The sequence below is a fragment of the Anneissia japonica genome, unplaced genomic scaffold, assembly GCF_011630105.1.
Source record: "Anneissia japonica isolate Jap-2015-1 unplaced genomic scaffold, ASM1163010v1 scaffold1587_len1432017_cov164, whole genome shotgun sequence".
Taxonomy (NCBI): Eukaryota; Metazoa; Echinodermata; class Crinoidea; order Comatulida; family Comatulidae; genus Anneissia; species Anneissia japonica.
The window spans coordinates 644213-669595 of record NW_022713643.1 but is presented as its reverse complement, the minus strand read 5'-3'; the positions used below and the strand labels follow the sequence as shown (position 1 = coordinate 669595).

Here is a 25383-nt window from a genome sequence, read left to right as displayed (position 1 = left end):
TGGACATTATTACAGAACAGTATAAGAATGTCGCGTGCGGCCAAGCGCATCAGACTACTTCATTCATTCCCAGCTGTTACTCTGCCTTTCTGTCATAATACTCACGCCGCTCAGCTTTATTTTACGTTCTATAAGTTTCTCTTGATAATACTTTAGCTTGTATCTGCATTCTCATTACAGCAATTGGTCATTGTATCATTAATTAAATCCGATTTAAAACACTATAAAAAGATTACAATTGACGAATTTACAACATAGTTTCATGAATAGTAATTTAAATCATAGCGCCAATATTCTTTCTTCTTTATTCAAATTGCTTTATTAATCATATGAAAAACATCAAAAAACATTCGTAAAATCAATATTTTAAAAAAAAATAATAGTAACAGCCAATAATATTCAGGACTAGAAAGGATTTTTACAGTACGTTCTCTCTTTCACTTAAAATCTGCAGACGTGTCCTTCCAATTTGTAAGAATGTGTAATTGTAAGAGCTTGAGTTTGGCATTTTCGAAAAATCTCTATTACAGTCAAATATTTGAGCAACATTAGAAGACATCTCTCTTTAACTCGATCACAACGCTAGACCCCTCAAGCCTCGTAGCCGGTGCTTATCATAGAAAACAAAATATCATAGCTACTAATATATCATGATATATTTATCTAAATGGAAAATCTGGTAATACGACCCTCACGTATTTTTCAATTTTCAATCTTCCCCAGCTTATCCGGATCTATGTAATACCGTGTCGCTAGAAATAGACAACCACTAAACGAATCATGGCCTGGCCTGATGCCTGTTATACAATGCTGACTATTTGGCCAATTTCCACTGCAGTGGCACCATTGGGAATTACCTATTGTCGTTGTTGCGTTGCATTTAAAACTCGGCCAGGATAATTTAACTTAACTCTACTGGCCTATTCCGCTTTCCATGACTGACTCCGAAGCGATCGGTATTTACAATCATAATCCTCAATAATTATCTACCCGATTCTGCCTGCTACTCTTTTCTATATATTTTTCTCCTCTATCGAAGATAATATTTTTCTGAAGACTTCATTTTTGAAGTGATTTATCCAATTCAGCTCGAAGTAGCGCTCGTAAAACGTTTGTTTTCCAGATAAATTAAATTCTGAAACATGAAGCATACGTTTTCCATGGAGAATTGGCGCGAGTTCGTAATATAACATGATAAAATCAGCAATGAAATTTAATCGCAGAGATAAAAATGACAATTCGTGAGTCGATCTAATGTGCGTCTCATTAATGAGAACTCATCCAGACCAGTATTATCAAATCAGATCAAATCAGACTCTTCAAGATTAGATCAGTAACGTTAGGTACGTAAACCACGAGGCAGGGGGCGCTATATGAGGGTTATATATCAATAATTTTCTGATACCATTCCCGAATTCATAATATATCGCATTTTGAAATTTGTCCTTATAAAATGTTAGAACGTAAACTTTCCAATATTTTGTTCGTGGTATATGAAGTTATTTTTTCAACTATAAGTACAGTAAATAATAAGAGCAATAATCAAATAATAAACATTCCATATAATAGTAAACAAAATCTTAAGGAGATTGATGCCAGTACTGTATGCCAAATCTTACAGTAGCCGTATACACCGCCCTCTGTAGGCCCTATTATAGTCTGAGACAACTTTGTAATTAGTGGTCGCAGTCACAAAGATGCGAAAGTAAATTTACATAATTTTCGAATTCAAAAACATATTAGTGTTAAACTATTAGTCGTTTGCACTGTTTATTACCCGCCCATTAATGTAGAGGCGATGAAATTCTAATTCATTTTTATAGGCCCGCCCATATATTTTCAAAATTTTCAAGGATTTCTATATCTTAAATTATAGCCTATTGCTGCCTAATAATAATAATAATAATAATTAAAAAAACATACCTGAATAAATAAAACAAGGATTTACAGATATTTTACTTTAAAAATATGAATATGCTGAATGAAATGTAACGCCCTGCCCAGACAACCAGGCCTAAATATAGTCATGATGACATCACATCATGACCATTTATATAGGCACATCATAACTATATATGGCCATACAGCAGTTTGTTTTTTTTTTTTTGTTTTTTTTTAGTTGATGATCTAGTGTCATAGTACTGCACTTTTAAACTTCACGAAGACATTTTGTCTCATTCTACTTTTCTGTTTAAATATAAAAATTCAAAATATATTTTTGAAATGTTCAAGTGTACATTGCAATACACTTTAATCATATAAATTGTATATACATACATCTATACAATTACAATTTTAACTTAAAATAATATTTGTGCTTTATCCGTTTAGTTTGGATACATCTGATAACCAGGATAATCTTATGATCATTAATTTTCGTCATAATAATAATAGGCCTAAAAATATAAATAATAAAATTAGAAATAATAATAATAATAATAACAATAATAATAATAATAATAATAATAATAATAATAATAATAATAATAATAATAATAATAACAATAATAATAATAATATGATTTATATAGCACCTTTCCAAAATATCAAGGTGCTTCACAAGGACATCAGTTAATACAGTATAATTTTACAATTTGCAACAGGAATGCAATACATAACTGAAATTGAATTGAATAATTGAACAATTGAAAATACAATAAAAATATACAAAACCTTACGACAATATGAATTGTCCTAAGTTTACAATTAATACGGTATTATTTTAAATTATTTAAAATTCAATAAAATGCAAGATTTTAATTATTACTCAAGTTGATAGAAATATAGAATATATAAAAATGGCCAAAATTCAGGTAAAAAATGACAAAATGTTACAATTAATTTTCGTCATATTTTGTTTTCATTGTTATTTTTATGCTGTCTGTACTTAGTTAATTTTAATTCAGTTTGTGGTTCTTGGTATGTAAGTTACAATTTAAAATTATAACGAAAGAATATTTTCATCTCTATTAAGTAAAAGTATATATATTTTTTTCTATTCCATATTTTTTTTGCTGGTTTTAAGTGGTTAAATTGAATATTTGAAATGTTTGCTAAATTTTAAATCTTTAACTTTTTCCATACTCTGTCTCTATCGTCAACGTGAAGAAATTAATATATTTGTAAGACCCATAATTTAAATAGCCTTTATATACAGATGAATGCATACCGTTAATTATATTAACGAAATACAAGACAATACATTTAGAACATGTATATAAATATAGAAATAGATTAAATAAATGCCTATTTAGTTTTATTTTAACGTTCCAGAACGTGACAAGCGCAAAGGTCGTCGTAATACGTTTCATGATAATAATGATGATGATAATAATAATAATAATAATAATAATAATGATAATAATAATAATAATAATAATGATAATATTAATAATGGTGATGATAATGATGATAGTAATGATAATGATACATGCCAATTAATAATAATGTCAATAGGCCTATTTATTATTAATATATGAATAATAACAATAATAATAAAGTACTACTACTACTAATAATATTAATGATTGTTTTTTATTTTCGTTTTCTTTCGCAGAATCGAGAACATCTTCATACATTAAAAGATATAGCTCAACAATATGACTGTTACCTATAACGATAGACAGACACATGCGCATGCGCATGTAAATATATACCACGAATCTCATTATACTTATTCTGTGCTATTTATGAATTAATTTCATTTTTGACGGCTTCTCTTTGATTGTCCGTAAGGAACTTAACAGTTATCGATAGTTCTATAAAAAGAAAAAAAGAGCATTTCAATTCACCGTTCCAGAAATCAGGACGAGGCGAGCTATCGGACATAAAACACACTCTCATAAAAATAGCTACTAAGGAAATAAACGAAAGTAAATAATCGTAAGACATGAGTGGTTTTTCATTCTTTAAATTGATAAATCATAACTGAATTTGTATCAACAAAAACAATAAAAACGTTGCTTTTTATAGTCGAAATTGCTCCTTTTTATCTAATAATTCAATACCGTATATGCTATGTTAAAATGAGATTTTAAAAAATTTCATAATCAGCACCATTAAATTCTCACTTCAACTGTGTATTTTTATGTCAGTGTTGATAAGAGATTTTTAAGGAGTACAGTATTATACGGTCGTCGTATTTCGAGGCTATCCGTAGTTTAATATACTATTCTCTAATAGTAAAATAGTTCCCACATGATCACTTCCGCAGAGTGCTTTTTTCTATTTTTTGTATTACCTGATTTTTAAGAATATATTGACTCTTTTAAGAGTGATTTTAAACTCGAACAAGAGTGAAGTTAGAGTGATCACTGTAGGTACGCATTTAGAGTGAAATTCACTCATTTGCATAATATGCAAATGAGTAATAAAAATATCCTGTCCCATATGTCTTAGAAAATAGTATGATTGCAAGTTTCGGTACGGTAGCTAATCTCGGTTTGGCTCTAATACAAGTCGCAAACTTTAAAGTATTAACTACTATTCAGAGATCATGAATGGTGTCAATATTATAGCGTACGATAGTGTGCCTTACTGGTATATTATGATGTTCATCTCACGCTAAGTGCGTCCGCGAACAAAACACACAATTAAACAGTACCGCCCAGTTAACACTGATTTCGAACACCTTTTGTGTTGACCACGCAGGGCGGTCGGTACACTAATCTAACTTTGCCTTTCTGGCTGACTTCATTCATTTGTCGGCGTTCACACGTCTACTTCGTACTAAACAGGTCTCGGCGTACGATTTTTTCATCTTTTTCTGCTTCGCCGTAATTCAACTGGAAACTCATTCAGCAAATGAAATCAAGCTAAACCAAACACGGCTAATAAACTAATCTGATTGGTCGCCTGACTGCCTATGTCTCCTCCCCTTTGACCTGTAACGAGCCATCACCGAATGACTTGGTAGCTAAGCGAGTACGATAATTGGGTATCAAACAGGAGTGTTGGATGTTATTATATTTAATGTAAATTGCTAAAAGCAATATTCGATAACTCTTTTATCTTTTGTAACCACATCTCGCGTTTGTAGCGGAGTGTCCTGTCAGTGTGTGCGCTTCTATCTCTGGGTTTACCAAAAAGCTGCTTGAAAAAAAAATACAACAAACGGATAACAATTCACTTGCTCTTTAATATAGGCTTATTCTAATGCGGTATTTTGATATTTGAAATCACAAGTTTTTTATTTGTTACTATACTTAGTGTCCTTGAATTCATCATTGCTAAGCTAGCAAACGGAACCATGGACGCAGTTCTGGACTCAATCTATCCGCGATTTGTGTCCCGTCTTGCCATCCCTAATTATCCGTTTGCACCTCATATCCTAGGCCTACCGTCTAGGGGCTACCTGGAGAATCCGTTTCACCATTTGCATCCGAACTCGCTATCATTGAGACAAATCGAAGGATTCCCAGGACTAATGGCCAAATCGGACATCGCTAGCCCAACAACTTCGGAAGCCAGAAGTGATGACGACTGCAGATCTGGTAAGTTAGAAACTTGTGTCTAATACCAATATAACTATAGTATTATCATATTACATTTATAATATAATTATTATTATATAACACTTTGATATTCGATACATTGAGGGAATCTTTACAATATCGTGTGTGTTATTATTTTCTTATACTGATACAATATATATATAAAGATATATAGGCATATATATGTAAATATATAATGTATAACTTCTTTACTGAAATATTTTTCAGAAACAGAAAAAGAAGTTCAATTGATAAATTCTTTTTGTCGAAGCCTATTAATTTAAATTAAAAATATGGAAGTCTATTACAACATTAACACTTACTATTTATGTTTTATTTGATATAAAACCTGTTCTATTAATGCTTAATGCAATAATGCAAAATAATCTTACTTAGATATGTTCGCATACGTTTTTAAAATGGTTTATTATGTTTCATATTTTTTTCTAGATCAAATAGGGTTTCTTTTAGGCCTTTTAAACTATATTAAAATTGGGTTTTATTTACTATTTTAAAAACGAACTTTAAGAAATCTCAGCATATTTTATGATCAGCTTATGATAATAGGCCTATATAAAAAAAAATACTGTGTTTATTTAAATTACAACGAATAATAATTACGTTAGTGTGATTTGAATGCAAAGTGCTATAGGCCCAAGTGGAGGTTTGTGTTAATACAGTACCTCTCCGTGTAATTTCACGTAGGCCTAGTTCTCCTAAACACTAGTACAATCATGGAGAAAATAATTCCTCCGTGGTACAAGTAAGTAGGCTTGGCGGTAGACATACAAGTGCTATCTAGAGTCATTATGATATTTTTAAAAATCCATACATATTTTCGTTATTATCAAACTGGTTATTGAATTTATTGTGGCGATATGTAAACAGAATTACAGGCCTAAATCATAATAGATTAGAAGGAATACGAAAACTTGAAAACTCGAATATGTGAACATTGATTATGCTGATAATCTCTGTAATATTGATAATAATACAATTTTTAATAACACAACCTAGAATAGACTATGGGGCTGATTTCAATGGTCCTTTAACATAGTGTTATTTAATTGGTAGATCACAGGCTTTTATCTGGTTTTTTTTTTCTGTACTAGAACGGTCGCCATTACTCAGTTTAATGACACATTGAGAAACCTAACGTTCCACCATATTACCAACACCTTGCAATGTTTCTACTGTTATTTATAGATCCTTTGATATAATGCCCCCTCGCGAAAAACACATTAAAATAGGAAATACATCAAAAAAACATTGAGACAAAAATAAACGAAAATCTTTATATTTTGCAATATTATGAATATTGTTTTCTCTTATCCCTTTTTGTAATGTTTATCTATGCAATATCTTTTTAAAATAAAAACAAAATTCAAATTTAATAATAATTATAATTAATTATTTACTTGTATAGTATTTTTTTATATGTATTTAAGATATCCTGTAATTAGATTTACTGTAGCTGTTGGATGATGTTTGAAATAAAATAAAATAAAATAAATTAATAATTATAATACTAATGAAATTAACAGTTTAAGCATGGACCTATTAATCGTATTAATAGGTCTATGGTTTAAGAAAGCAACCATAATAAATAGACCATATACTTAGATTTGGTTACTTACATTTATAACTTTGTAATACCTTTATTTATAACTTGAATAAACTTTAAGATTTTGTTTATGGTTGAAATTAACAAATAGCCCTACACTATTTTGAATGTGGACATATTTTACAATGGACCTAATAATAAGATAGGTCCATGATTTCACTAATAACTTGTGGATATTTTGATACCATTATTCTGTCGTTACATAAATATTTCAGTCCATCTCACCAGTGGTTCATTTATTGATATGGTCTTTTTAAAGCGGAATTTTTTACTTTGAAAATATGGGGGAGTGTTTACTACAACATAAAATTTCATGTCTTAGGTCCAGGGTTGAAAAAGCCATGATTGAATGGACACATATTATACTCATATACTCAACATTTTTTTATTTGGGTGGAGGGTAGGCCTAGGGAGTGAAAATGTTTCTAGGGTAGCAGGTGGCAGTTAAAGGGTACTAAACCTATTTCTTTCCGTATAAGATTTCACGTGTAACTTTATGTCGTTATATAGATTGTATATTAAGTAATAATAATATGTGATTACCATTGTAACCTAACTAATGCCAGGGAGCACAAATACATTTTAACACAGCATTTTTAATAATGGTAATATTTTTATAGTCATGGTATTTATGTTATGAATTTTATACTTGAAATAATTTTATTTAATTGAATTATCATTATTTCAATTTATAATTGTAATTAGGCCCATACCTAATATGTTAGATGCGTCATATATGTAGTTATGATTACGACAATGCCACCAGTTTACTAAAATGTTAAGGAAGACATTTGGAATCGTCACTAATATTGTCCGTTATTCGACATTGTTTGTTTCACCGTTTTCATCGTGAACGGTTTATCTTTTAGTATTAGGCCTATTTAGGCCAAACTTTCACTCTTGGTTTCTTTATAGTGTCCTTTGTTTAGTCTTAGGTCCTCCGGTCCGGATTGTTTTGTTTTTTTTTCCACTCAGAACCCTGTGTCTGAATCCTCCTAAATACAGGGTGATAGTGATGCTGTTTTCGTTATCGTGGCCAGTTTTCCATTTGAAATAAATTGACCCCAGCGTCGATAAAGTTTTTTAAAAATATGAGAATTAAGTAAATTGAAATTTGGAGTTAAGTGTAGTTTAAGCTTTGATGTGCGCTGTTGTGTCTATGCGCCATATGCATCTTTACAGATGAATACCGGCGCACAACACATTTTATATTATTATTATTATTATTATTATTATTATTATTATTATTATTATTATTATTATTATTATTATTATTATTATTATTATTATTATTTATATCAATTGACTACGTTGATTATACATTATTAATTTCCCAATGTTTCTAATAAACGTAAATTAGACTGTATATAAAAATAGAATAAAGCATTATATATGAATGATATAGGCCTAAATTATATACTGTATATAGGCTAGGCTACATATTATTACAGAAACGTAACAGAAGAGGATATATACCCTATTACCGTGTATTCATGAGTTAATGAAGCAGCATAAAATCCCTTTAAACGATATGGACATTATTCGATATGACAAGGACTATAGCTCCGGGTTACCAACTAAGACCGATCTTTAGATCTTTGCATATTGAGCAAAAGAATATTAAGTAATAGAGGTACTAAATGTTCATCATTTATTTATTCATTTATTTATTGAAAAGAGAATTAATTACATCTACCTGCGTATTATAGGCTTATACAACATGCATCCAGGTAAAACAAGATTACCAAACTGCTGTCGCTTATTTCTGTCGATTTCACCGAAATAAATTTTCATCAGCGAAACTGGACCTATTTACGATAAATTGGATTTGCTCAATTTATTTATTTATGCAGTGACTTATTTTGTTTTTCAAATGAATCTTGGCCTTAATACGGAGCGGATTTAGTCTACGACACGACGCTAAGTGAAATTGGTATGATGCACGATCCGGTAAATAGCACAATACAAATATGTCTACCGGAATTGAATTTTATCCATGTGGATTTAGAACCGCTTTTGTTAATGTAAACATCTACTTGCTATATAATATCGGATAAGATGCGTGGTGTTAGAGCGGGGCAACGCCGTGGGATCTCGTTAACAATTAGTGTAACGTGTCATTCTCCGTGGTGCCACGGGCCAAAACAATATTTTTACTGAGAATCAATTCCCCAGCCGATTATTTCTTGTATAGTTTTTTTATTTGTGCCGATTTATATGTAGCGGATATTGTTCTGGCCTGCTGTGGTGCTCTTCTTTGTCAGCAATGAAGCAGCTCTGGCTTGGTGCAGAAAAAATGCACTATGTTAAGACAAGAAGTGAAACGCATATACCCATATTTAATATATATATATATATATATATATAAGTATATATATATATTAAGTGGATATATATATATATATATGTATGTATATATATCAAGATAGCACTTAACACTGTTAAATTATATATAAATCATCGAAGAAAGTTAATATATAGGCCCTGTCTCTTATACACCGAGGAGATGACAATGAATTACAGACTTAATAGAAAGACGTTGTCATCTCTTGGTCTTACTTACTGAGTTATAATTATGTATATGTGTATATGCTTATAGGCATTGTTATCCATGGGCCTATATTGTATCAGTATATGATGGGCAGATTGGTCGGTGGATGGAAAAGGCATGGCAGAGAGTTACACACGTACGCACGCACGCGCATCCAGACATATAAGTATTTCTGAAAAAGGTGACGTTAATATACCGTAGGTCAATTGAGAATACGTTGATGAAACACCCCGAGCCAAATGGCTATGTATATATAGCGTGCATATCTCTCAACCCTATATGAAATGAGTTGATAATTTATTGCCTACGCTTTTCCTAGTTAAATAGTGGCAAATAGACAGTTGATGAATCACATCTTAACATAGGGCAATGCAAAAAGCTGACGGATAAAATAATAACGATTGTCGTTCAATTAATTATGCAAATGGCCACGTGGTCTCCATACGGATACTTTGTCGTAAATTAGTCGCCTTGACTGACATCATGACTATAGTTTTTGTCATAAATGAATGCCGCTACCGCATATTTTTGTCTCTTTTCGGAAAGATCATAATCGCATGGTGAAGTTCACAGGTTACCGGTTGTGTGCGAATAACTATCAGTCTGTTGTGCTAAAGGATAGTCAAGGGGTCCTTGGGAGGAATTACCGTACAATTCCTTCATGGTATTACTATCACCCTATTGCCCGTCTAAATTTCTGTCCAGGCTATCACATTTTTTTCTTGACAAAAAGCTCTTGTATGCCCATATATAGAAATGATGTGTCTATACATGGTGATGATGTGATGTCATAATGGCCATATTTAGGCATGTCACGTGTTTTTGTCAATCAAAATTTGGTAGGGCCTTAGTATGAATGGTACCTTATTAATGTTTGTAGACACAATAAGAAAAAAGTGTCCAGTTGCTGCAGAGCACTGAACGCAGTTAAAATCATAATTCTTATTTATGTTCAATTTTTCGGAGATATTTGGCAAAGTGTCTTTTTGTTGTGATTCTTTGTTATTGTTTAGATTGTTACATTGTCATTTTAAAACCCGTCACTGGTTTATATATTTTACAATACTAATCCCTTGCAATTCAATTTCATGTGCTGAAATACGAAGAATTTAACAAATTAAATTAAATTAAATTAAATTGACCTGGTCTTCCATCGGCACTCAATGTAATTGCGACTAGCCTAGTAGTTGCATCACTTAGCCTGGCGAGGCGCCTTATTAAATCGTCATTAAGAGATGTCCACTTCATTCGATGACTTCCGGATTTTATTATCATACCAATTATTTTCTTTTTCAAGACGTTGATCGATCTTTTCCTGTTATTTTGTTTATATTTTGTACCCTTATTGGTTTGGTTTATGATGTAACTTACGGATATTAACTGTTATAATGAAAGGATTCAAATGAACCACGAGAGTAGAAGCATGATCACCGATTACAACGTCTTCAAATAGAAACTATAGTTTTCCCTTATTATGTTTAAACATTTATTTCTTAAAATACTATAATTTTGATGATAATAGTTCTTAAAACAATGGAACTTATGTAAGAAATAGACTATAGTGTTGCCTCTCATTAGTTGGCGTGAAATGATTTTACTGTAAATCATAAGGTCTTTGTAGGTCTACGTATGCCATATATTATGTGTACCTTATGAACTGCGTATATATAGGCCTTGTCAGTAAATAAGTGTTTATTGGTGCAAAAATACATAATTTCTTAAATAGAACAACATAAGAACAATGTATTGATTGTGCGTTTAGCACAAATTCATTTTTTTTTTAAATTATCGTAAAGCTCTGTGCAGACTATTCCATTTATTTGAAAAAAAAAACCATGTGACATGTCTAAATATCGTCTTAATGACATCATATCATGACCATATATAGGCACATCATGGCTATATATGGTCATACAACAGTTTTTTTTTTGTTTTTTTTTTGTAAAAGGAAATTAGATAGGCCTAGTCTTGATACAGCTTGCGTATAAATATGCACAGTGTAATATGTTACAAGGTTTAGCGTCAGGCAGTGTAAAATGAGAACTTCTAAAAACTAATTGATACGATGATTCTGCGATTAATTATGAATAACATGTTTCTGACATTGATCGTTATTTATTGAGGGTTCAGGCAAGATGATGATGGAGTTCCGTTTTGATTAAATTTACCTCAAATGGAAGACTTGATTCGTTTATCACAAGCATACATCAATGTCAACGTAATGCAAATATTAAAAATGTAATTATTTTATTTCGTTGTAAACTGTAATACTGTTAATCATCGCAATGATTCGTAATGTTTTATATCAATACTTGCAATAAACAGAAGAAAACTAGACCTAAAATATTCGATATATATTTATATATTTATATATATATATATATATTAACTAATTTTAATAAGGCATAACAACAACTTTTATAGTATTAATCACATCATCATATCGTATAGGGCCTACTGTAATTATAATAGCTTATTTATTTTATAATACATTGGTAAAAACACTATTATAGGCCTATATTAAAACTGTAATTGGAAAAATAATAGGCCTATATATGCATTTTCCTAGGTCTATAAAGCTGGATTCACATAACACTTGTAAGCAGCAACAGATTTTTCTAGTGTTAAACAACTTTATTTGCGCTCAAACGAACTATTACCGGTTGATATTTTAAACATGACGTCAATATTTTATTTCCGACGAATGCCTACACATTTAACATTATCGGCGACAGGTAAATTAGTTGCAGGAGACGTGAATGTCCACGTCGGGATGGTACTGACGATCAGAGTGAACTGTAAGATGACATTTAGAAGGATAAAGTAATGTTATTTAGTAGGCCCATGCTACTGTGGAAGTTTGTTCATTGAACAGATTATAGGCCTGGATTATTATGATTATTATCACTGTTATTATCATTATAATCTTCAATGTCATTGGCCATCGTTATCATCATCCTCTTTATTATTATCCTCATCATTGTAATTATCATCATAATCATCATTGTCATCATCCTTATCATCATTGTCATCATCCTTATCATCATCATTATTATCATCCCTAATCATTCTGAACAGTGTTGTCATCATAATTATCATCATAATTCATATCATCATCACTACCGTCAACATTGTTAAAAATCATAATAATATAATTATCGTTATCATCATTATCATCGTCATGTTTATCACCACTATTATTATCATTGCCTTTTGGCGATTTAAACACAATCTTTCCATCTCCTACAACGGTATTCAAAGTATATTTTCCTAAACCCCTAAACACATAAATATCCCTTCACGATTATTGATTACCATAGTGACACGAGCATACAGACTCATTCACTGTCGTCCATTCTGTAGGAGTTAAACTGGGAAAAAAAGTCCCGTTTAATTGGCTTGTCGATTGGCAATGTTGCATTTACTTCAGATTGGATTGTTTCAAACACGTTCAGTTTCCCGCCCAATGCAACTATAGATTTGTAATTGTCCGAAGGAGAGTTATGTAAAAATAGGGAATAAGCTATGACCTGTAGGTTTACTAGGCTGAATTACTCACAGTACGAGGGCTAATCCATTCAACAACTCTCTTTTCTCCAAAGGGGTACCTCATGTCCAGTCAGCTGTCGATGTCGATAGGCACCCTTTTTTTCTGAGCAACGTTAACAAGTTATGAGATAGAATTCCTTTCTATATGTTCAATTAGTATAATCGGGAGTTATATTTTCATTCCGACCACTTTAAAGATTACCTATTATCCGTTGATCAAATTAAATCTTTCAATTATTAAATTCAATCTTGGCTAAAGTAGTACCTTGCATTGGAGGTGGTCACTTGCTAGAATAACAGAAAATGAAAACCAGACTGACTATAATACATTCCTGACCGTTCGTAAAGGAGAAAACGACAAAACAGAACACACCAAGGTATGCCTAATAGGAATAAGCCACCGTATCATTTAAAAAAACAAAAGACCGTATGTAATTGTAATACACCGTGATCATGACATGTCAGTCCGAATTCATTAAGCACTTTGAGTACCGTAACCGTAAAAAAAGTAGGCCTAATATTTCAATGAGAAAGTAAGGGGTTTGGGGTGAGGGTGTCAGTAACGGATAGGAGTGTAGACAATCTCAGCAGCCCAACCATGGTGGTTGGGCTGACATAATCTTACGCCTATTGCACCTCTAGATGGCCACTGGAACTTTTCTTCCAATTCAGAACATAATTCAGAATATAATTTTACTTATTCCCGCGTGTTTTTTTCTCAAAAACTTATGGGGTGGCTGAGCCCTGCTTAAATCCGTGCTTGGGTTTATACGGAACTTACTGTACCAACGAAATTCCGACAATAGTTAGTTCCTCTATAAAAAAAAAATGTCATGATAATGCATACAATCAATATTGTTAATTAATCCCTGTATTAGTGTAATGTTTAATATAAAGTAAAGGTAAACCGTAGAATGTCGACCATGCATACACTCTTCGAGTTCAAGCAGTTACTTTGATTTTTGTTTTTTACAGAGTAGTCGAAAAATATATTTTCAGAAATGGCATCACAGTTTTTTATGCGCATCTTCTTTCTCCTCTGGGCAGGTTAACTGTAGTTTATCTTCATAAACCAGATGGAAAAGATCCTTAAATGTTACAGCATATATACTCTTGGTCGAATGTTGATTTCGGTTAGAAAATAGTAATTAATTTTATGTGAAAATGGTGTATACGATTTCGCTAGGAATTATCCTCTGCAAGGCTTGGTAAATCAAGAAGAACAGGGAAATTAGAAATAATGAGATTGATCGTAAAATCCCAACTAAGTCCATAAAAGACGAAGTGAAATCGAGATTGTGTTACGTTTACTATTGAAATCCAACCTAACGTAGCTCGTAAAAATATAATATTTGATTATACAAGACGGAATTTAAACTAACACTTTTGATGTCATTGGCTGATTGAATCGGATTGATATTAAGACTCGAGCTTGCTGCAGTAATCGCAGTAACTGCAGTAAGGCTCGATCTTACTGCGGTTACTGCAGGCTTGGTGCGTCAATATAACGGTACTCAATACTACAAGAACTAGTGCGCCGCTCGGCGGTCTTCATAACACTTGCAAACAAGTAGTATTCCATTCACTCGTTTCGTCATAATAGTAAGCCTATCTGGGGGTCAACCGTGTCGATACAGGAATATCCTGACAGCGTGGTTTTGAAAGTAAGCCTAACATTGGTAGACAAAAGATATGGTCATTTCTCCGCAGCCAAATGATTATTGTTCGAGGTCTACATCAAGTTCTAGTTACGAATCAACAGCTTACTAATTCTACTTTGTAAAGTAAAAATTCTTTCAATTTTTTAAATGGATTTCTATTCCGAGGACCAAAATTCAATAACTATCGTTGTTGTAAAATGATGGAACTTGCTTTTCGATACAGGAAGAAATATCACATAAAGCTAGACGTACAGAAAGTTCGACATTACAAAAAAAATACAAACATTTTATTGGTTGGGGTATACTTTTTTTATTGAAATAAAATATTTTTTTGATGAATTTTTAGTGACAAAAGACACAGAGACAAATTGTTTTCGTTGTAAAGGATGCCACTTGGTTTTAATAAACTAGTTCAGTTTATAAGTATATTATTTTAAAATTGTGTGACTCGTGTCTTTGATTAGTAGAAGCTTATGTTAATTACCTCTCTGTACTTAACCAATCAGCGCATCCCTTACAAACGACGTAGACCTAGTATAATAGAATAAAATCTTTGTAATTATCAAATGTAAATAATGCTTACTTACCTAATCATATCACCCATAGACCTAGGGACACATGATAAATTTGAGTTGTAGTCCTAACTACTATAATTTATAATTAGCCATGCCTAAATAATTGCAATAATTGTGTAGGCCTATTTCAATGCCTGACTTAGGCAGGCATGAGAATGGAAAATTAGGTTATTCTTGTAATTCTTAAAATTAGACCATCATCATCGTTATCATCATCGTTATCATCATCATCATCATCATCATTATCATCAAAAACATCTTCATTATCATCACTTTGAAATGTTTTAATTATTTTGGTTAACCTGTGCATAACCCACTTTTAAGGTTTTTCCAATTTGCTTTTCCGTTCTGTTAATAGACTGGTATTTAGTTAAGTAAAATAAAGAAATTGACACATCGTGTCATTAATTAACTGACCAATTATGTGCCTCGTTTCTGGAAACCAGACGCTGATAAAATACTTCGTTCTGCGAAATCAGATTCCAATATTCGTCTTGAAATTTACTCGAAACATTTTTGGATGAAACTTCATTAAAAAACATCTGACTTGTTAAATCAACATAGAAATGGGCTTAATTATAATTAATTAGGTAATAAATTATATTACATATAATATCAAGGCTTCGGGAAGTCATATAGACCTAGGCCTACTAACCTACCTTGAACGCGAACGCACAGACCCTATACGGAATACGGCTAAGCCTAATAGTGACAACTAGTTCGATTCAGTTTTATTTCAGGTTTACCATGCTACCTACCGAACACATTTGCAGATTTTAAACTATTAGTTCTATATGCCTAGATTTAGATGAAGACTAAGGCGTAAATTACTGCGTCTTGGTACCCATAAACCCTAACTTATCTCACCATGTAGGCGGTGCTTCTTTCAGATCTTTTTACTCTGAAAAGCCTTGGCACAAAGATGGAGTTACCCTCTTTTGCTTTCGTCTCCTTGATCACAACAGAAGTTACTGCGCATCTTCGTTTGATGTCACCGAATATATAGATGAACTGACATATTGGGTTTGAGCAAATTTTTCAAGTCTATTAAATTCTCATTAACTTTTCTATAAACTCCTTGAATTAATTATGAAGAGGCTTCTCACAAGCTATAAGTGCGAATGAGCTAATTAAATAGAATATCAAGAGTAGGTATCTAATACGAGAAGATAAGAAGATGTCTAAATACTGATTAATATGATGGTGATGATGAACTATCGTTTGCAAGCACCTAGATAGAATACGCTCCATTAGGAACTATGCCGTAGACCTGTACGTCAATGTGATCTGATCATACCTTTGTTTTTCTTAGCAACGGGCGTACCAAAATATATTAGCCTATTAATTTACAGGAAAACCCTAAACTTTGACCTATCTATTCATTGAATCTTTATCTTTACTACTGTCACACACACACCCCCACCCACCCACACACACACACACACACACACACATACACACACAGTGTATAAGAGACAGGTAATAAAGATAAACATCCATTATAGGCCTATATATAAATTTATATGGCTAAAGATTGCCAATGGCAACCTATAAAGTAATTACAATCGTAAAAGTGGCAAACTTTTTAAAACAAAACAAACGTAATGCAGTACCCGGTGTACACAAGAAATATAGTTAGGCCTTTGAGGTTTGTAATTAAGGAGATCTTTGGGTCGTGAGTAAAAAAAAATATGATGTTACAGGGCATAACCTGAACCCAAGACCCCGGGAATGAAAGAGAAGCATCTTAACCAGAGATAAAGCTCCACGTCACCCCAAGGGATAACGCGTCAATTTACTCTAGGCTGCAAATCCCCCATCCTCGATCTTTGTCTATCTTTATTCAAAAAATTATTTTCCCCTCCCAGTTGGCGATCAGCGCGTGAATGCATCAACCGTATAAACTCTTCCCATTACATACATCTACAGCATCAACACTTTTGAGACGTAAATTCAAACAGAATTTTAATTCACCAACTAAGTTTAATATTCTCAATAGTATCGGACCATATTCAATCCCCTTGAACAGCAATTATAACAATAAGAAATGTATTGTAGGAGCAACAGAGATATCTTAGTTTTGTGAGCTCCCTACGTTGATTCTGTAGACACGTATTTTTTATATAGTTATAGGCCTACCATTAGTTTTTTTTCGGATGACGGAAAAGAACGATATAATTTCTTATTGAAATATGCCTTATTCTCCCATATCTATAAATTTTATTACTTAGTATCAGATACGTTTCACACTTTCGTGTAATGATTTATAGCCGGCATGCTGGTAATATCTCAAAGGAATTCCAGTCGTAGAATAGATACAAGAGAAGAGAATACAATCTCGATTGAAAAACAAATTCTCAAGCCTTAAAGGGCATACAATGTAAAATGCTGAACGATGGGATAGCGAGTGGAACGCGTCAGTCACTCGCGACTAAAATTATAGACTGCGGTTTTTTCACAGCAGCGGGTGAATATCTGTCAATCAAATCACACAAAAGACTATAAACAGCTATGTTCTACCTCACCCGCATAACTATACATTGGTTTAATCACGGTTTAATGAATTATATTTGTTACAGGCCCCAATTCAATTACTGGCATTTCTGAATGGTGTTGATACTTGAACGAAATATCGGTTTCAAAGCCACCCTTCGTAATGATAATAAACTCAGTCTTAGAGGCTAGCTCTCTGCCTGTCTGTCTGAGACCGCACTGAATAATGTGTGGTCGCTAGGACACATTTACTGAGAATTACTTTCCAGGCCTAGTGATTATTTTTTAGTGGCTAACCTTAGGGATTTTATCCCTTTCACTGCTTAATCTCCCAGTGCCTTACTGGCAACCACTTTTTTAGTACACAGCTCTCGACACTTAAATGTATTTGCGGTGGTATTTGTGTTATTGGCAATAGTAGACATACAGTAATTATTGTTGATTGTTTTTTGAAACCAATTACGTTTATATTTGCGGGCACGATGAGCTATGCTGTATTGTCGTGTGCCATTTGTGTTTAGAATTAAACTACATTCGATTCTGTGATATTGCATTAATCTCTCATCTGGGAAGATTGGTGGCTTAACTGGGTCGAAGTTAATTAATTTTAACTAATGGTTTTTGTATTGAGTTGGCCGAAGTTGGAGAATATATTTTCTATTCAATTCGTCACAAACATTACGGAGGGCACACACAAAGCGTTTTGTTCAGACAAAATGAAGGCCTGGGGTCCTGTAATTTTTAAATTGGGGTCGGCTCAACATTTGTAAGCCTATCTTTATTTTCAATCATACATTATTAAATACTGTAAGGGTAGGTCCTACTGTACTCTGATAGATATATGGTTTGGTTACATATATACTTATATACATAATTATTATTATCATTATTATATACACACCTATAAAACACATAGGCCTAACGTAGGCCCATGTTGGCCTTATGATATACGCCTACACTGGCATCAATATTGAATGATTGATAACAAAGGGTAAAGTTGTGATTTAGTATGTGTTCTGCAATACTTCGTGTTATTTAGCGATCGTAAACACTATAAGGATCAAAGAAAGGTTTATAAAATAAACTGGAAATATACCATTCGTCTGTCGATTTTTTCCCCAGCATAGATTATCCAAATTCATAAATGGTATCTGATTAACAAAACTTCTCTTATAGATATTGACGATAAAGATGGAAATGGCGGGAAAAGACGGCGCAGTCGAACTAACTTTACTGGCTGGCAGCTAGAAGAACTTGAGCGGGCCTTCACGGAGAGCCACTATCCGGACGTGTTCACGCGTGAAGCCCTCGCCATGAGACTTGATCTCGTAGAGTCCCGCGTACAAGTAAGTAAACACAATTTCTCTATATGTTTTGATTTTTGTTTTTATGTCGATTATTTAACAGTGATTTTTACATCATAGTTAATCTACTTGTTTTATAGAAATTAGACAAGAAGAATAAATTGATTAGTCGTCCACGACCTAAACAAATTAGTATAGTCCTAGATTAAAAAAGCATCAAATATTAAGGCAATTAAACAAAATAAATGGAAAAACACAATTATATAATAGCTAGAATTTTGGTGCCATTAGTTTCTAAAAATTAATACTGCTTATTAATGTCGAAGAAAGAGTGTCAATTAAAAAATCCGTTTTATATTCTGCTATATAAATCAACCAATAAGCAATCATGCCACATAGATTAAAGGTACGACAGTTATAGCCTGTAATATGTAGGCCTAAGAAATAACATACATACTTAATACATGATTTACTATTGTTCTGATTTTTATTCTTTGATTTCTTATGGCAACATGTCTTGCTAGGCCTGCACATTCATTGCATTTATCATCAGTTCGCTGTTTGCACAGAAAATTACGCGAAGTGAGTGGACTTATTCTCTGGTGGGATACCATAATTTAAGTGATTAATTTTCAGAAATGAGATGGATTATACAAACTTGATTGACTTTTGTTTATTGGGACTCAACACATACGGGTTTCAATTCCAAGATGTATGCTTGTGTAAAGCGCGGTCCCTGATAGTTCTGAATCACCACTTGGAATTGTTTTTGTTAACATTTGAACTTTCGACACGATTTTTTTTTTTTGTAAATTTATTCTCTATAATTTATTTTTGATCGGAGGAAACATAGGCATAATAGTTTCTTGGAACTATTTGAAATTGTCGAATTATGATAGAAATAAGTGGGCTAACTGAGATAGTAGTGCGAAGGTAATTTATTTTAATCAACACCGTTAGGTGTTGTATTATTTTTACGTACTGCCATGGTATAGCTTAGCCTTTTGTTTGTGTTCTTAGGGACTTAACAATGTGGGGTATACCATGAGAGCGGAAAGCATTGCTAATATTTGAATAGACCAAAAGTATCGGGGTGCTGTCAGTTTCTACGCCGGCGTTCCATCATAATTGCCTCATTAACGGCCTATGTATTACCGGTACCCAGTAAAATCAGTCCCAACATATGCCCGTTATTTTGTCCTCGAAGAAAAAAACTGGTATAAAGCACACATTAATTAAGTGCCAATGAATTAAGTAATGTTGTCTTTTGTTGCGTCATGAACAACTGGTAATGGATTTCGCGGTGTGCTGATGAAAGCAGGTAAAGGACGGGTTGTGTACTTAACTGGCAATGTAATAATATTCATTTATTCCAAGCAAGTTACACCACTAACTGATCCAGAATTGATTTCTAATAGATTGCAATGTGACACCAGCTGGGCTTGTTTAAACTGTCCTTGTTGGTATTGTTCTGTGATTTTGTAAACAATAAATTTAAGGGGAACAATAACATATGAATAAATTTGTTGGAGTTAGCTGTTTCTTTCTTTGGACTTAGTTGTATCCTTTACGTATGCTGCTACTGATTCATCACATACATGCGAACTGTTAAATGGAGGGAATTATTGTATATCATTTTATTCTCGACTAACCACAGTATTGTCACAATGGGCCCCTAACACTAATCCAGAGTAGGTTAGAATAATAGAATAGCCTTAGCCTTAGTAGTAGCACTAGCAGTTGTACTCAAGCGGACTAATGTTGTTTGTAATAATGTATTATAATTAGAATTAGAAGGCCTATATATGTAGGCCTACTGTATTTTCTTGTTAATAAACTTTAGTTAACGTGATTGACAAAATGGATAGGTAAACTTTAACAGTATTTATATCGTTCTCTATAATTAGAAACTTGATACTCAAAAATGCATAATGTACAGTACAGTATGTTTACCTTAAGCTGCAACTTTATTTTATTTCTTATTGGTCTTTTATTTAGGCCTATGCAAATAAAATGATATTAAATAAAATCTTTTTAAGATTTTGTAACTTGTACGATTTTACAAAATAGAACGATAATGATCTAAAATAAGCCACCAGAAGGACCAAATAAAATTAATCTTAATGCTAAAACCCGATCTGCAGTTGATACTACTGTTCATGTGAATTGACAAAGCACTAATTACATTATATTGATACATATTTAAAGATATATTATATATATTACGCTATAATTTATCGGTTCAAGTATATATTTCTAGCACGTGACTACAGCATCTGCTATTCGCATCTTATAACGTTATTGGGTTTAGGTATACATTCTGTTTTTGTTATAGAGATATCATTCGGAATTTTTGTGTGTTGTATTTGATGTTGTCCACCGTTCCCAGCCAATGATATTCCTATCACAATTATTTTATTAAAAGTGATAAATCAAATTTACTTAAATTCACATCAGAACTCAAAACATATATCTCACTCGGAGAAATTTCAGTAAAGACGTCGCTGATTGGACGCTGTTTATCACGTGCTGGACTTGCAGTCGATACGATGTACACTTTTTATATAAGCTAAAACCTTGGACGCATTTGAATCAAATGAAAATGTCAAAAAATAATAGAAAGGAGTTATATTACGTGTAGGTATATATTTTATTGCTTACATAGAATATTCTAAATTAATGAAGCAAAGCGAACATAAACCTTATTGATATGGATTTTGAGAAAGTTCTTATTGGTTTCTATATATTTTTAGTGGTTCATATTTAATATTATTTGTTTTGTGGTTTATTTGTAAAGTTGTCTTTTATTATTAGGTGTTTTAAATTAAAACAGTTGCATTTGCAGTCAAAAAGCTATGGCAAACATCTTGTTTTCTCTTCGATATTTCAATTTGGAACTCACTCCCCGTTTAACGTTTTCTTCAATCGTTTGATATTGCATGTTTTTACTAAGAATAATTATTAATATATCTACCCAAGTGAACCATCTTGGGTGATAGATGCTAAAACAAACTTAATTGATTGGTACTTCGCTGAATTTGAAATAAAGATTATGCGAAAAAAAAAATGGAAATGTATTCACAATACCGTAGCACATTCGTTTTGTTCAGCCCTAGTTTGGTGACTAAGAATGAATTTTCTGAACATGCGCGTAAAAAATCTACCGTGTTAAAAACATGTTTTCAATAATACGCTACTAAGTTGAGTTAAAACAGCTTTAAACCTTGCGCAAACTCGGATTAGTAAGCAAACTGGCTATTAAGTTGATTCTGCGCAGACTTAAAGAAAATTTTCTTTATTGACAATCCCGTTTCTTTCTGTTTACTAATGTCCACACAAAGTAACTAAACCAAGTGCACCAATTACACGATAATTTAGCACTTACTTAGACTTGAAGTGTTTGTAAAAGCTAATTTCGTTTACAGCACAGAGTAAATAAACTCACAAGCAGTATAATTAAAACAACACTTAAAACACTGAACGACGACCGAAATGGAAATGAAACTTGGTACAGACCAATATTATTCTATTACGTTGAAGGGGTTGAAGATTAAGATGATGTCGTTAACTCGAACAATGAGTACACGCGATTTGTGTAACCCAGTATTTTGAGCTACATAAGTTCCCATTTACAGGTAGCACATGAGGGTTCGCTGCACCCTAAACAGTATTATTTACGATTTGTTCCATCATAAATAATCTTTACTAATCATATAAATCTAGGCCTATAAGCTCTCATGTCATAATTTAAATCAAATAAATACCCGGTCAATTTAGATTACATGAGAATAATAGAAGTTCAAAGTTATAATGTGTAAAATTATTTTTGTTGGTGGATAATCCCAATAATGACGAGGATATTAATGATTATGTATATAAACATTAGGCCTATTCCATTTTCATGAGAGAAAAGACAATGATAAAATAATGTTGATAGTCAGGCAATTGCAACATTATATAGCATTATTATTATTATTATTATTATTATTATTATTATTATTATTATTATTATTATTATTATTATTATTATTATTATTATTATTATTTTATTATTATTATTATTATTATTATATTTTTATTATTATCACTATCATTTATTATTATTCTTATTATTATCATTTATTATTATTATTATTATTATAATATCAACTCTTTGTTCATTGAATTCATAATATAATAATGATGATATGTTCTAATATTCTTGATGATATTAACATAACAACAATAATTGTATTAATAACATTCATTGTCGCATTGGGCAATGACAACATAATATACAGTCGGATACATCATTTCATTTGAATCGACAGATTTACAGGAAAAAAAAACTATCAAGAGCAGGATGCCTACCTAATTATTCCGACTCGTTTTGTTCTAAAATTCACGTTTAATCGTATCAAATGTCTAAAATCATTTAAGCGCAATTGATTGCTAAATTTTCTAACTTCTTTAATTTAGGTATGTCAGTGATTTGCCATATGTCCCCGCCCGTGGCCATCACTATACCGTTACCTGCCGCTGTTCATTGCGACTTAATAATGATGCGATCGAATCTGACAATCGGATTTAGATGGCGTGTTCTGTAATTCAAATCAAAAAGTATGTTCTAGAAATCGTTACAGTATCGCACGCATTCAATATTTTCTACTGACGTTTCCTAGATATTTGGCCATACCAAAATGAAAAATAAAAATAAAATGCCTCCTCCTCTCATCGCTTTTCCAGCCTAAATTATTTTTAATTTTGATGTCATGTTTATATCCAGATCGGGTAATAATTTAATTAAGTATTACTTCTTTGAGAATAATATGTTGGTGATTGGAATTTTATAATGAAGCAGATGATGACAAGGCCTATATGATAACGGAATATAATGAGAATGAAGACTTGTTGATTGGTGTTAATTGTCAAAATAATGATAATTATGATGATAATAATAATATCCATCTTGATGGCAGTTGTAAATATGTTGATGACAATGACGTAGGCTTATTGTGACGGAAGCTGATAACGAGGGTATGATAAGTGTAATTATGGTAATTGAAAGTCATGAAGTTAATGATGAAATTAATATTGATTAAATCAAGATTGTTTATGCAGGTACTAATTGCAAAGTAAAAACCAATTAACGAAAATAATGATATTCATAATACAGTAGTAGTCACAATGACGATGGAAATAATCTTCATTAATGTTTTTCATTAGAGAAACCAGATGAAGTCATGACGAATAATGTATAGGCCAAAAGTATATATAGTAAATATATAAATATGTTATATAACATTTTACAATAAGATAATAATATTTTTTATCATAATTTTTCCAATCCGGCAAATCCATTTAGGAATATAAGTAATAAAATAATCACTACAATTACGACAATGGTTGTTATATAATTTGGACATATTATATTATTTAACATTATCACTGAATGTATTAATTAGAACAATGCTGCATATTATCACGATCACGCCCTCTATTGAATATTATATTTCATAAATAATGCGATTTATTTTCAATATGCATTAAAGCCTACCGATATGTTTTTCTCAACCGATCAACTTCGTATGTTTATTATAAATTAATGAATATAATTATCGTAGCAAATAAAATAAATTTTATAAAATGAGTAATAACGTGTCAGTGATTTGCGTAACTTGTCAATCGCTTTACCTCATAAATATTCAAAAATCTTGATAACTCCTAATTATTCATATTTCTTGTTGAAAACTCATGAATATTTATTTATTTTCTCACATCCACGAATCAAATTAAGCGTAATGAGGATTGGGAAATGTAATTATAACGAGGAATATGATCGTTTAATTAACTTGGTGCGGTGGCGATGTCTTTATTCTGCAATCCGTTCGATAGTTACAACGGTGATTTTACAAAACCAGATAAACATATGGAAACGAAAAATAAACCAATTACAAAGCGATTGACACAAATAAATAAATGAATGTATGGAAAATCTATCAAACAGACTCCTAATATAATTGTAGAAACGAAAATTTATTTACTCGGTGAATTAATGTGAAATACACGGATGGAAAGTTCATGAAATGAACAATACATAATATTTACGAAATATACGAACAACAAACGTGCAAGGAATGTATAATACTATATAT

At 31.9% G+C, this 25383-nt stretch overlaps 1 protein-coding gene across 1 annotated transcript in view; it reads left to right on the top strand.

Moving 5' to 3' along the window:
* Positions 1-4702: 4702 nt before the first annotated feature.
* LOC117108691 (homeobox protein unc-4 homolog) overlaps positions 4703-25383 on the top strand; it is a 24190-nt gene continuing 3509 nt past the window's right edge. The window contains exons 1-2 of the mRNA XM_033250801.1: positions 4703-5492; positions 19122-19291. Coding sequence (XP_033106692.1) covers positions 5249-5492; positions 19122-19291 — 414 coding nt within the window. The 5' untranslated portion in view covers positions 4703-5248. The remainder of the gene's footprint in view (positions 5493-19121; positions 19292-25383) is intronic.